The 14,064-nt window shown below is 39.6% G+C and overlaps 1 protein-coding gene across 9 annotated transcripts in view; it reads left to right on the forward strand.

Moving 5' to 3' along the window:
- The window catches only part of LOC113030009 (unconventional myosin-XVIIIa-like), a 62,376-nt gene that overhangs the window by 1,712 nt on the left and 46,600 nt on the right, over positions 1 to 14,064 (forward strand). For 3 of the 9 annotated variants that reach the window (XM_026181010.1, XM_026181013.1, XM_026181018.1), the window contains exons 2-3: positions 87 to 1,188; positions 12,117 to 12,143. In XM_026181010.1, coding sequence (XP_026036795.1) covers positions 214 to 1,188; positions 12,117 to 12,143 — 1,002 coding nt within the window. In that variant the 5' untranslated portion in view covers positions 87 to 213. Of the gene's footprint in view, positions 1 to 86; positions 1,189 to 4,748; positions 4,758 to 7,241; positions 7,352 to 7,899; positions 8,154 to 8,278; positions 8,303 to 8,941; positions 9,722 to 11,430; positions 11,515 to 12,116; positions 12,144 to 14,064 lie in introns of those variants that run through there. The other 6 variants (XM_026181012.1, XM_026181016.1, XM_026181014.1 and 3 more) reach the window with 5 other exon arrangements.

Consider the following 14,064-nt stretch of genomic DNA (forward strand, 5'->3'; position numbering starts at 1 on the left):
AACTCTGACAAACACAAGGTTCTTGCACTCTGTTATGCTTTCATCAAAGCTAGTCTGTGTTCACCTCTTGTTTCTTTTTTCTACAGATATCACTAAGAGAGATCCAAACCCAGAGTTGATGTTTTCAGCTGCTGTCAACAGCCTCTTTTCTAATAATTTAAGGTTCTCATGATAAATTAATCAGTTGCTCAATAACTACAGAATAGTTTAATCATGTTTCACTTAATGAAAAAAGACAAGGACAAGGAAAAGGATTTGAGCAAGAAGGAAAGGGATTTGAGCAAGAAGGAAAAGAAAGACAAAAGAGAAAAGAAAGAACGTATGTCTCAGTCTGAGTTAAAGAGCCTAGAAGAGATGAGCATACGTAGAGGCTTATTCCCACTTACTCGAGGAAACTCCAAGAAGGAATCTAGGAGCAAGTTGGAGATTTCTAGCCCTATCCCAATTAAGGTGGCCAGTAACACGGAACTCTACCTGACAGACGTTGATGCTGAGCATCATCACAACACTGTGGGGCAAATAAGTGCAAGCACCTCTGAAGATGTAAAGGGAATTGAGCTGTTAAGTAATCGCAGCTCTGTGAAGGAGAGGGCAGCTAAATTTGGGGAACTGGCCAAGGTGAATACAGTGGTGGGCCAGAGGAAAGTAGCTACCTTAACTCAGGTGACCCCAAAGGACAATGCTTTGGATGCTTCAGAGCTTTCTGGCCATAACTGGACTACACCATCTACAAAGTTACACCCGAGGTCAAAGGGCACCATCACAGTTCAGATTCCTGATATTGTGGAGAAGACCTTTCCTGGTGCAGACCTACAGTTGCCTGCACTTGTCTCTCCACCAGTACCAGATCCAAGAGAACTTGAGGTACAGCGACGCAGCACTGGGGACTTTGGCTTTTCTTTGCGAAGAACCACCATGGTAGACAGGCAGTCTGATGGTGGGGTGTGCCGGCGTGTTGTACACTTTGCCGAACCAGGGGTTGGGACTAAGGATCGGGCTCTGGGCCTGGTGCCAGGAGACAAGCTTGTAGAAATCAATGGGATTAATGTGGAGAACAAAAACAGAGACGAGATTGTGGAGATGATTCGTCAGTCTGGAGATTCAGTACGACTAAAAGTCCAGCCAATTCTCGAGCTGAGTGAGCTGAACCGCAGTTGGTTGAGGACCACTGAAGACCTAAGCAAAGATGTAAGTAGTACTCTTGACTTGGTCTGTTGTGTGAATATTATTTTGCTTTTTAAAAAACTCTACCCTTGATGCTAATCTATTTCTGTGTCATCACATTATTCTTAATACCAGAACCTGTTTTTGTGGCTTGTTTGCTTTTAATGTTGGATTATCTGAGATTTTTACATTTTTGAAATCATTGTGTTTACTTGAATTCCACTGAGAAACACAGTGGATCTGTTCTGTAAATACACATGTACTTGGGGTGAATCTTTTTAAAATTACTACAAAAGACCCTTTTTCTGTTATTTTGTATTAAGTATGTACTTTTGCACTGACCTTTAATAGACTAAAAACGGATGCATTATGGGTGGAGTTGTAATGACATTGGTAATGTGATTTTGTACTCGCATGTATGGGGGAGTGTCTCAGTGTGTGTTTTGAAAGAGAGAATATGTTCTGGTGTACATATAATCCCCCTCCCACCCCCCTAGTCCTTTTGACACCAAACAATGGGACGCTGAAGGAAACAACGGCCCGAATGCCGCCACAACACATGGCCATATGGTCTTGTAAGACTTGGCTGCCTGCCTATTCAGTTCTTTTCATCCAGATAATCGTGTGCAACAAGTGAAGGAGCATAGAGTTAAACTCTTTATTAGCTGGTGCAACAAACACCTGAATACAAGCATTTTGTTGTTGTTGTTGTTGTTTTTCATAATACAGTTTATACAGTTGGTAAGATAAACTTTGGTTGGGGATGGCAGTATGTGCTGCTTATGAAGGCACATTAGTGATGTTTGGAGCTGTAATGGAAATACTGGAATATGTTTAAATTAAAAGGTCAAAGCATACCCTTTTCACTTTTGGATGTAGTTTTCTTTAAATACAACTTTCATTTTTTTAAATTTAATTGTAATTTTGCTCATTTCTAACTAATGATGTTTTTGAAAAAAAAAAAAGTAATATTCAAAAGGAGTTGGTGTTGGTGATAATGATGATGATAAAATAACAGTAGTAGGACATGTAGTATTAATTTTAAAGACCATAGATTTCCCAAGACAGCTTCATTAGATGGTACACCTGGTCAGAAGTTTGTTAATAAAGTATGAACAAATTCGGGTACAAAAATATTGATAAATTCCTGATTTGTGCATGAAACTCATACATACAGTTTACACACAGTGCATAAGTACTTATGCACTGTGTGTCTCTTAGTGAATAAGACCCAGTTTCTCCATTCTGTTAGAATACATCAGCTAGAACTATTTAAATGAATGTGTACACAGCCCAGTTGCTTCCCTGAAATAAGTGACTGTCTACTTTGTCCTACATTCAAGCAATCTTGACGATCAAAAAGACAGGCCTTTTGAAAAAGCACAAAATGTGCATGTGAGGCTGACCTAGAACCAGCAGCACTATTTTTAGGTGGTTATAATAAGCTCTGGATTCTCGATCTAGAGCTCTGCAATACAGTACGAGACCATATGATGCACCGACATACAGTAATTTTGTTTATTGGCTTAATTTTTTTTAATATATTTTTAAAATATACTTATTCACTGTCTTTTCATTAGTCTATTAAAAGTTTACTACTACTGGAGATGGTTTGTTTTGTTTAGCTTAGCATAAAACATGGAATGGGGAAGCAGCTCCCCCAGGGTTTTTTTTTTCTTTTTCTTTTGTTTAAAGAGAGAGGTAAAAATATCAGTCATCACCACTAAATCTCTCAAATGAAGACATTATATCTATGCCTTTATGTAATGATGCTTTAGAAAGGATAAGTTGTGTTTTTAAAGAGCGTTATTTCTTGGCAAGGAGCATTGACTTTGTCAAATCTTGTCATCATTGTCAAGTTGCCAAGCAACCACTGACAATCTTTGTGACTGCTGTGAGAATACAAGAATAATAAGCCTGTTACTGAACAAAAACTGGCTAGGATTGGTATCGACTAAACACCTGCTCTCTCACAGTTTGCTGCCTGTTGTTTTTTTTTCTTTGTCATTATTGTGTCGTGTCTAAATACTGTATTGTCAGAGGGTTTGCTCGAAGGCTACGTATGTCCTTCACCTTTTACAAACAGTTCTATGCAGCTTTCATTAAAACAAATATAATCTACAGCAATTCAAATGAACTTGGATTAAATGAATACCATGTCAAAGTGTTTCATATTTGGTATTCAAATAGTCAGTGGAAGATCCCTATCAACAAACAGCACTAACCCCTGCACCAAACTTAAATTGCCTTCATCTATGCACCACTGAGCATGTTAACCCTTTAAGCATTGGGTAAAAGCCAAAAAAACACGACCCTTTTTCCCCCCCTCACAGTAATTTCTTCGTTATAGACACTGAGTTTCTGTGTGCTTGAATAATATGACTGACCTGACTCATAGTCCTCTTCCTGCTGTATATGAGTGCGTGCCTCTGAGTGATATAATGATACTTGCAAGAAATTTTAAAAGGAATTAGCCACCAGATTTCTCAGATTTCTTAAGTGAAATATGTCAAGATTTATGCAACTCCTTTAAAATAATTTAAACCTGAATTATGCACTGAGTTTTTGCTTCTCCTATATTTTTACATAGTCTGCTTTAAAAATTATGTCCAGCCCTGTTTACTTAACCGACTTAAAATCTGGGTCATCTCTTCTAATTTTGACAGTAAAGAATGATGTCCCATAATTTATTTCTACTTTAAGCTTGCAAAGACACAGATACTGATGAAAAATCTCAAGCAATTACTGAATTTCTTTTTCAGGATAAACAATGTGGAGAATTGAATTTATAACCATCAACCCTCTCAATGAATATGAAACACAATATAACAATTCTTGCTATGTTATATGTCTGTCATAGTTAAAATAATCTGTATAGTTCTAAAAATGTGGTAGTCTGATTCATGCTACAGCTTAATAATATGATTCAAACAGCTTTGATAGTGTGGAGGCATAACTGGGTCAGAATCAGTAGTGTCTATGACATATATAGAGTCCTTAATCTTTAGTCTGCAGCAACTGTGTGTAGACAAACAGTCGACACTTTGCTGTGTCCCAGTAACAGACTCTGGGGATTAGCAGTCTGCTCTAGATAGATGAGCCAGGCTGTGTGTTTTACTGGATCTTGCTAAGTGCTAATGCAAACTTCTGAGCTCACCATGAGATAAAGTGCTATGTAACTATTTATAGCATTTTGGACATTAAACATAATTTAATTAATTACTTCTAAAGGCAAAAAAAAAAAATTTTAGTTTTAATGATTGTGAATGAACTAAATGAAAAGCCAGATGATAGCTGGTTATTGGAAGGTATGTGCCATAATTGGCCTACCTTACCAAACCAGTTTCTACATTTACATATTTTCCATTTAACAATACTTCCGGATTGTAGTGAGATGCCTTACCTTTCAGCTTTGAGTTATCTGACTGGCTTTACCTGTAGTCATACAAAAACAAACAAGAGTGTTTGTTGGTTATGTCCTTAAGCATTTGAACATATTGGACATAGTCCTGTATTTTCAGAGGCTAGAAACTCATTTAACAAACAATTTTAAGTACAACTTGTTTTTAAACCTTGGATGGAAGTCCTTTGCAGTCAATGAAATTATGCTTTTTCCTGCCTTGAGGTGCTTGACTAAGCTCTGACTTCAGCAACCTCAAGTTTCTGTTTGAGTCTTTGTGCCGTAAAGTTTGTCTTCAGTAACCGAAAATGATTCTCTGCTGGACTGGATTGTGATCATGTGACTGACTTGGGCAGACTGGCTTGAACCTTTTTTTTTCATTTTAGTTTTTCATCTTGAGAAACCCTTGGGTTTCTTTTGCAGTAAACATAGCATAACCCTCTATCACCATCTTTTTCAAAACTGTGCAGACTCTTTAAGTTTTTTTCTTCTTTTTTTAGAAGTTTAATCTGGTCTTCCTATTTTTTTTTGTGTAACCGGTCGCTTGCACCTTGCTATAAATGTCATTACATTTATCTCTTGAGTTATTATAGAGTTGAAAATAGTGCATCTCTAAAAGAACACTCCTTGAGAATGTTCCTGACTTGGGTAGTTGATGTGAAGTTCTTTTTCTTAATCAAGAAAATAAGTGTGTCTTGAATTTTCAGCCTTTTGATGGCCTTCCTCACTTGCATCGATTTCCTAGACTGAAAGTTCCGGTGAACAGGAACCAAATGCAAGCTGAACACTTTGAAACTCTTATGTGCTTGATTTAATAATGAAAAAACAGGCTTCACATTTCCATGAAACTTTAAGTTAATTGTCCAACTACTTTTATACTGTAAAAAATGAAAGACTGTTTATAAAACTCTGTAACTGTTACCTCAGTATTTATTTATTTTTGTTAAACTCTGAATTAAAGTTGAAAGTCTTCTTTCACACCTGTCTTGCTTGGTCTACAGTCTACTGTGTAAAGACTCAAAATAGCAAAAAATTGTTTGGTTGTCTTGTGACTTATGGACGTAACTGTATTGATCAGTCGCAACATTGAAATCACCTCTTTGGGAGCATGGTCTTTTGAGGGTGTCCTGTGAGTTCTGGCAGCATAACCTTGGGATCCTGTGTGTTGTGGGCATATTCTGATGCATGCAGCAGTCATTTGGTAAGAATGCCTTGTGCTCTGCCATGTTCCTGAGCAGTTTTTATGGTGTGTATTATCTGCTTTAGAAGGCAGCTGCCACTGGGGAGTGCTGTTGCCATAGGAGAAGAAATGAGTACAGGTTAGGTGGTGGGGCTGAAGATGAGTTCAGGGTGATTTGGATGAAGGATAGAAGTAGAAGGCAAGGTCTACAAGATGGTGGTGACAATTGCTGTGACAGTGACACTAACAAAAAGACTAGAAGCAAAGCCGAAAATGCTAAGATTTCTGTTGGGAGTGACCAGGATGACTCAAGTTGAGTGGTTTGGAGACAAAGTTAGAGGGGCAATGTTGAGATGGTTTGGACATTCACAGAAGTTTAGTGGATATATTCAATGAACTGATGCTGAATATGAGCTGCCAGGCAGCAGGGAAACCACAGAGGAGATTCAGAGAGTGTAGTGAGGAAGGACAAGCAGAGGGTTGGTGTGACTGAAGAGGATGCTAGGGATGGGGTAAGATGAAGGCAGATGATCTTCTATGACAGCCTAAAGAAGATGATTCATTCAATTTAGTTCCACTTGACATTTTCCTCTGTGCTCTTGCTTTCAGTGTCTTTGTGCAGCTTCTTGTCATCACTGAAACAGAATGACAGCTTTAATGACAACTCTACATTGTTGATGTATATGGTCCCATCTGTCTTACGTTGTGTGAAACTAACATTCAAATACTAATGTGTCCTTGGGTATGATGCAAACAAACTATAAACACACTATAAAACAATACTTGTCAGTGTATGTCTCTCATATTAAAACCCTTAAAACTTTGATATACTCTTTGCTTTAGGTCAACATGTCTGCAATCACTGGATAGTGTTATACCTTAGCGTTTACATTGAACAGTACAACATATTGAAACTCGGTTAGTGTATGTAAGAGATTAGTTTATTGTTTTAAAGCTCCCTCTTGTGGTGGAAAATGTGAAGAACACTTTTTTGTAGCAAATGTGAAATACATTTTGGGGTCACTAGATAAAATGTTCCACAAAAGTGTACTTTTATATTATTTATTTCATATTTGTCATTTATGTATTCCTTCTGGAGGTTTGTACAGAATTAGCTGTATATAGATTTAGATGTAGGTAGTAGGCATTTGTTGGATTGCTTAATCTATGTGTTTGTGCTATCTCTTATAGTTTTGGATTTCCTTAAAATAGGTGGGTTATGTGTGTGTATGTGAGGGGGGGTTATAAAAGATAACAGTTGGTAAAGCGCCTGAAGAGGGATACTGTTTTTCTGACTCCCAGCAGGACAAGAGGCTGACAGGGAGAAGTGGCAGTGGCAATTGATGTGATGAACACATTCTATTTATAACCACTGTTCAGCAGCTGCCACTCTCTTCGGTCTCCTCTTACATTACCCCCTCCACTCCTCAGGCCACAGCTTAACTGTGCTGTGCTCACTGTGACCCCGCCCTCGAGGTTGCCCACCCTCTTTCTCAGGGCTAGTGAGTGTGCTCTTACAAGACCCAGGTTTTACTCTGCCTTGGCCCTGGCTGCACTGCTTCAGTGACAGAGTGAAGATTGGAAGGTTAACCAGACCCAGAGAAAAGGTAATGGGCTCATGTCTCTGGCGGACTGTGTGTGTGGCAAGTAGTGTGATCAGCTCAGAGTGTACATGCTCTGCTTAGCAGTTCTATTAGGGGTCTGATGGCATCTCAGAATGGCCTCCTTTGCTGTTGAAACTATTTATAGGAGTGGACTGATGAAATCAGGGACAGAGATAGTGAAACATGTTGCTGTGGAACTCATTTTGGTATGTCACCTTTTAATGAGTTAAATTATAGTTTAGTTAAGAAAAAGTTGACTTGCTTTCTTTCTAGTTTCTAGTTCTAGTATGGCCATTTCTGCAAAAGAAGCAGATTCCCAATATTTTTATAATTTTTGTGTGGTGATTGAGGGAATGGTTAGTTGTTGTTTTTTGTGTGTGTCATTGCTATTATAACAGAATGTGAATGAGTCCCACATATGACGCAGCTCCAGATGAATAAGTTTGTTTTGTGTGCCTTGTGTACTTGGTCAGATTCTTGTTCATGTGTTTTGCAGTTGGAAGAAAGCTAACCTTTCATTCATTATGAATGTTCATGTGCTCTATCTTCAGTGCTGCATAGTCTGTCTACCCTGTTGCTGAATGACCTGTTGTGTGCAGTTCAGTGTCCCACTGCTCATCTTCAGGTTCCCATTCTCGGCCGTCTTCAGCTGTCTCCACTGCACCCCCCCCCCCCCCCCCCCCCACACACACACACACATCACCACCATTCCATCCATTTATTCTTCACCTCATCCAGTTAAATCCATGACTTCTGACCTATCACCATGGCGTATAAATCACGCTTCTCTTTCTGGGAGCAAAAGGAAAGTCCCTTTTTGCTTTTTCTTTTTATCTTATTATTCAGTGATTTTGTGGAATATTTATGTTAAGAGAGTAACCATGATCTGAATGTGTGGTTTGATTTGTTTTCTTCCTTCCTCTTGTGTAGGTTAAGGTTGAGAACAAGCCAGATGTAAGTGTTTTTCAGCTGCATGTGTTTGAGTGATGGTGATACAAACCATTTTTGTGTAGTAAAAGAAGAGTGGCTACTATTGTCCTGTAAGAGATACAGTTCTTAGTAAAATAATCAGGCATAGTGGATGGGCACCTACTCTATCATAATTGAACCATGGGCAGCAGCTCTTTATTTAACCAATATCCAGTGCAATAGCATTAGTAAAGTATTAATTGAATATGATTTCTGAAAGGTAAAAAATAATCAGCTTCATTTGGTTCCATATTTTTGGGCCCATCCAAGTTCTTCTTTTCAGTGACTTGGTGCACCCTCAGGTGTTACCGGCCCCACAGAACCACTGCGGATGAATCCACTTTGATTATATACAGTCCCACCTGTCTTATATTGTGTAAAACTAACATTAGAATACTAATTTGTAACCTTGCCCATGAGTCTCTGGACACGTTTCTTTTCCCTTTATCCAGCTGTAGACTCAATTCAAGAAAAAATAAAAAAATAAAAACCTGGCTTGCCCATACACTGTAATTATGAGATTTAATGAAAATGAGTAATTGAGTTGGCTTGATTGATTCTAACCTTAGTGAGCAGTTTAAATAATCCTTTTCAAAATAATTCTCTGTGAAATTTTAAATCCAGTCTGATGTAGATAAGGGTCAACCTCAGGGAATTCCTGAAATTGGTCTGGACACAGGAAGTGGTCCACAGTCAAGCGCATCACCAGCTGAAGAAGCCAATAACAACACTGGTATGGGAGGTCCAGACACACCTGGGGAGGAGAAGAGTTCTAGTGGTAAAAAGGTGGTGAAAGTTGTCAGAAGAGTTGTCAGACGAGTGGTTCCTGCTGGAACAGAAGAGCGCAACCAGCACGCAGTTTCTGCATCTGCTACAGACGCTGCGATCAGGAAAACAGGAGCTGCTGGGGTGGAAAAGGATGATATATCAGTGGGCCTAACAAGCCTGATGGGAAGAGGCAGAACCAAGGAACATCGGCCTCGCACCCGCACCCAGGACCGCAAGGAAGACACTGTGACGCAGGAAGAGGAGAACGAAAAGGTGGAGGAGGTTGAAGAAAAGACTGCTATGACAAAAACAGAGGAAGTTTCATCTGTGCCTACTACTGCAGCCCTTAACACTCCACCAATAAAGTCTAATCCCCTCACCCCTCCACTTGGGTTCATCCCTCCACCCAAACCTGATCCTTTGGCCCCACCTCCTGGTTTCATCCCAGTCCCTAAGCAGAACGTGTTGACTCCACCACCAGGTTTCATCCCCACCAGAAAATCAAGCCCACTGCCCACAAAACAGAATCCCCTTATAAGACCTCCTGGTTTCATTCCTGTCCCCAAGGCAGATCCCTTGGCCCCTCCTGGTGGTTTCATCCCAAAACCTCGTCCACTTGCTGTAACGAAACCAGAGGTACTGAGTGAAAAGTGCATGTTTGCTACTTAGCCACTAGGTGGAGCACAACTTAAGTCGTCACTGCTAATTCATCCAATTTTCTCATAAATGAGCTCAATGAACATCTTATAGATTGTTTTTTGGTTATGCATTCATCAAACTTGACCTAATCTTTGTTATAAACAAAATTAGTTAAAGTATAATACATTCCCACAAATAACTTTATATAATTGTTGCCTTGAATAAGTGGAGGGAAGTGGTGCACATATGGAAACTAATCATCAGATTTATCAGTGGGTATAAGGGTGTGCTCATGACCTGCACTGTAGTTGTCTGATGAGTTGGAGCACTGAGCTAAATCTCATTACTGTGACTTTCAGCAGACGGAGTTGAAACTGTGCTCTCTCTGCTGTGCACCACTGTGAGAGAGGATGTTTAGTAATGTTTTTAAAGATGGGAACAAGAATAAAGATTAAAAAAAAAATGTTGTTCAGGTTAGCATTAATTGTCTTGTAACAGTCTGTCAGAGAAGAGTGTCTTTGTTTCTACAGAACAAATAATTGGTTATGTAAACATTTAAATCTGCTAAAAAGAAAAGAAAATTGCTTTAAGGATGTACCTTTTTGTATCCCAAGTTCCATTTTATACTTCAGACAAAGTTATGTTTTTGTCCTGTTATTTAGTCTCTGGCATTCTGTCTGTCAGCCTACCATCTGAAAATTTCATCAGCAGATGTCTGTGAAATCTGGTGAACAGTTGGGTATTTGGCCATAGAGTGAGGGATTGGATTTCAGAGAGATGCACCTGGTGTTTTTGTTGAGGGATATAGTGTTTTTAACTGCTCTAGGGAGAGACTCGGCTTTTAATGTCAGGAACAAGATGTTAGCTGATCTTAGAAATTTATGTGTGACAAACCATTAGTGTAGGTTTGTTTTGTCTAGTGATTTTTATATTTCTGCTCTCACTAGAGCTATGACTGTACAACAGAAAGGTGTTTTTATGTTGCTGACAATGGCAGACCTCAGCCATTAGCAACAACTAAATTATACCTGGGGTTTGACAACTTTAGTAATTTGTTTAATTCCAGTTTTTAGCAGCTTCCTGTAGAGGGGAAATTGAAACCAGACTGTCAAAGCCTTACTTTGACTTTCTCCTGTGTATATATTAGAAAAAAAGAACAAGCAATATTTGATTGGAATTTAAAATAATTTTTGATTCACAACTTCAAGTATAGCAGCAGCTATGGAACAGAAGTAGAGAAACTGAGCTTTTTGCAGTTACAGAACAATTGCATAGAACTTTTGATGGGTTAATTTCAGATGCAACTTTGAGATTTTTGGGGAGTGGCGCCTGAAAATTAGGTTGGGATTTTGATTATTTCATTACTTTGAAGAAATTTGCATTCGATCGTTGCTGAAACCACCATCGACAATTCAATGCCTAAAACCATTAATCTTTACCACAGTGTTTAATGATCCAATTTTCTTGAACAGCTTTTTTGCCCTTACCCATTTCCTCACTGAATTAGTTGGAAAATTGTAATTAGTTTGAACAAGCGTCTCTTGAAGTTGGCTCTAGTTTTCTAATTAAAATCTAGTTTAAAGTTAAAAGGAAATACCTCGAGCTTTAACTTAATTGTCATCATCATCATGTTATCATGTTAATTCCATCTGTGTGTGTGCATGTTTGTCTGTGTGTTTGTGGTTATTTACATATGTTGTGCAAAGGTGCAGGAAACATCTTTCCCCCCTGTGGTCTCCAATGGTAAACCTCCCCCTGTTGTCCTACCCCAGTCTGCAAAAAATGAACAGGTGTGTGCTAAGTTTGCTCCTAAGGTTGACATAAAACTATGGTTTTCCTACATTCAGGAGCATAATACTTTTTTTTGTTGGTTTTTTTTTTTTTTTTTTGCATGCAGTGGTTCTGCAGTGGAATAACTCTTTTTTTGCCCTAAGCTTAACCCAAGGCCTGACAAACGGCCTTCCCGAAATGATTTCCCTAAAATTCCAGAGGCCATCATTGGGCTGTCCCAAGCAGCCGTACTCTTCTACACCTCTGATATTGCTCAGCTTAAGCTCGGTGTTTCTGGCTCTTTGCCAGCTCATTTGTATTAATTCTGTAGCATTAATTGCATTATTATCTGGTCCAGAGAAGGACTGAGCTTGTGTAAGCCTCGTTTCAGTCTCAGTCATATAATGACAATGTACTCTGACATTGATTATTTTAGCAGTGCTGGATTATATGGCAATGAGTTACTTGTTTTCAACGTTTAGAACATGGAAATGAGCTTATTTTACCCCTTCTCATTGCTCTGCTCTTTTGTTGTCTTAATCCATATCTTTTGTCTCTATGCTTTTCTGTGGGTCACTGGATCCTGACTTGCTGCTGACCATTTTGCTGTTTACATGGCTAGCATACCAAATGCTACAAATCTTCTCAGGTACAGCTTGCTGTGCTGTGGGCTCGACACACTCCTTCAGCTGTAGAGTGCTTGAGTCTAAGCTTGTTCTCCTCTACTGACCCTTCTCTAGCATATATATATATATATATATACAGTGGGGCAAAAAAGTATTTAGTCAGCCACCGATTGTGCAAGTTCCCCCACTTAAAATGATGACAGAGGTCAGTAATTTGCACCAGAGGTACACTTCAACTGTGAGAGACAGAATGTGAAAAAAAAATCCATGAATCCACATGGTAGGATTTGTAAAGAATTTATTCGTAAATCAGGGTGGAAAATAAGTATTTGGTCACCTCAAACAAGGAAAATCTCTGGCTCTCACAGACCTGTAACGTCTTCTGTAAGAAGCTTTTCTGTCCCCCACTCGTTACCTGTATGAATGGCACCTGTTTGAACTCATCATCTGTATAAAAGACACCTGTCCACAGCCTCAAACAGTCAGACTCCAAACTCCGCCATGGCCAAGACCAAAGAGCTTTCGAAGGACACCAGGAAAAGTATTGTAGACCTGCACCAGACTGGGAAGAGTGAATCTACAATAGGCAAGCAGCTTGGTGTGAAAAAATCAACTGTGGGAGCAATCATCAGAAAATGGAAGACATACAAGACCACTGATAATCTCCCTCGATCTGGGGCTCCACGCAAGATCTCATCCCGTGGGGTCAAAATGATCATGAGAACGGTGAGCAAAGATCCCAGAACCACACGGGGGGACCTGGTGAATGACCTGCAGAGAGCTGGGACCAAAGTAACAAAGGTCACCATCAGTAACACACTACAACGGCAGGGAATCAAATCCCGCAGTGCCAGACGTGTTCCACTGCTGAAGCCAGTGCATGTCCAGGCCCGTCTGAAGTTTGCCAGAGAGCACATGGATGATACAGCAGAGGATTGGGAGAATGTCATGTGGTCAGATGAAACCAAAGTAGAACTTTTTGGTATAAACTCAACTCGTCGTGTTTGGAGGAAGAAGAATACTGAGTTGCATCCCAAGAACACCATACCTACTGTGAAGCATGGGGGTGGAAACATCATGCTATGGGGCTGTTTTTCTGCCAAGGGGACAGGACGACTGATCCGTGTTAAGGACAGAATGAATGGGGCCATGTATCGTGAGATTTTGAGCCAAAACCTCCTTCCATCAGTGAGAACTTTGAAGATGAAACGAGGCTGGGTCTTCCAACATGACAATGATCCAAAACACACCGCCCGGGCAACAAAGGAGTGGCTCTGTAAGAAGCATTTGAAAGTCCTGGAGTGGCCTAGCCAGTCTCCAGACCTCAACCCCATAGAAAATCTGTGGCGGGAGTTGAAAGTCCGTGTTGCTCGGCGACAGCCCCAAAACATCACTGCTCTCGAGAAGATCTGCATGGAGGAATGGGCCAAAATACCAGCTACTGTGTGTGCAAACCTGGTAAAGACCTATAGTAAACGTTTGACCTCTGTTATTGCCAACAAAGGTTATGTTACAAAGTATTGAGTTGTATTTTTGTTATTGACCAAATACTTATTTTCCACCCTGATTTACGAATAAATTCTTTACAAATCCTACCATGTGGATTCATGGATTTTTTTTTTTTCACATTCTGTCTCTCACAGTTGAAGTGTACCTCTGGTGCAAATTACTGACCTCTGTCATCATTTTAGGTGGGGGAACTTGCACAATCGGTGGCTGACTAAATACTTTTTTGCCCCACTGTGTGTATATATATGTGTGTGTGTGTGTGTGTGTGTGTGTGTGTGTGTGTATATATATATATATATATATATATATATATATATATATATATATATATATAGCTAAGATACTGTGCAGGACCCTCAAGCTCCCAGGCCTCTGGTAGAGGACCCGAGCTTGAAGGATAAACCGCCCGCAGGGGCGTGCTGGGTGTTTTTTTTT

Source organism: Astatotilapia calliptera, chromosome 10 (genome assembly GCF_900246225.1).
Source record: "Astatotilapia calliptera chromosome 10, fAstCal1.2, whole genome shotgun sequence".
Taxonomy (NCBI): domain Eukaryota; kingdom Metazoa; phylum Chordata; class Actinopteri; order Cichliformes; family Cichlidae; genus Astatotilapia; species Astatotilapia calliptera.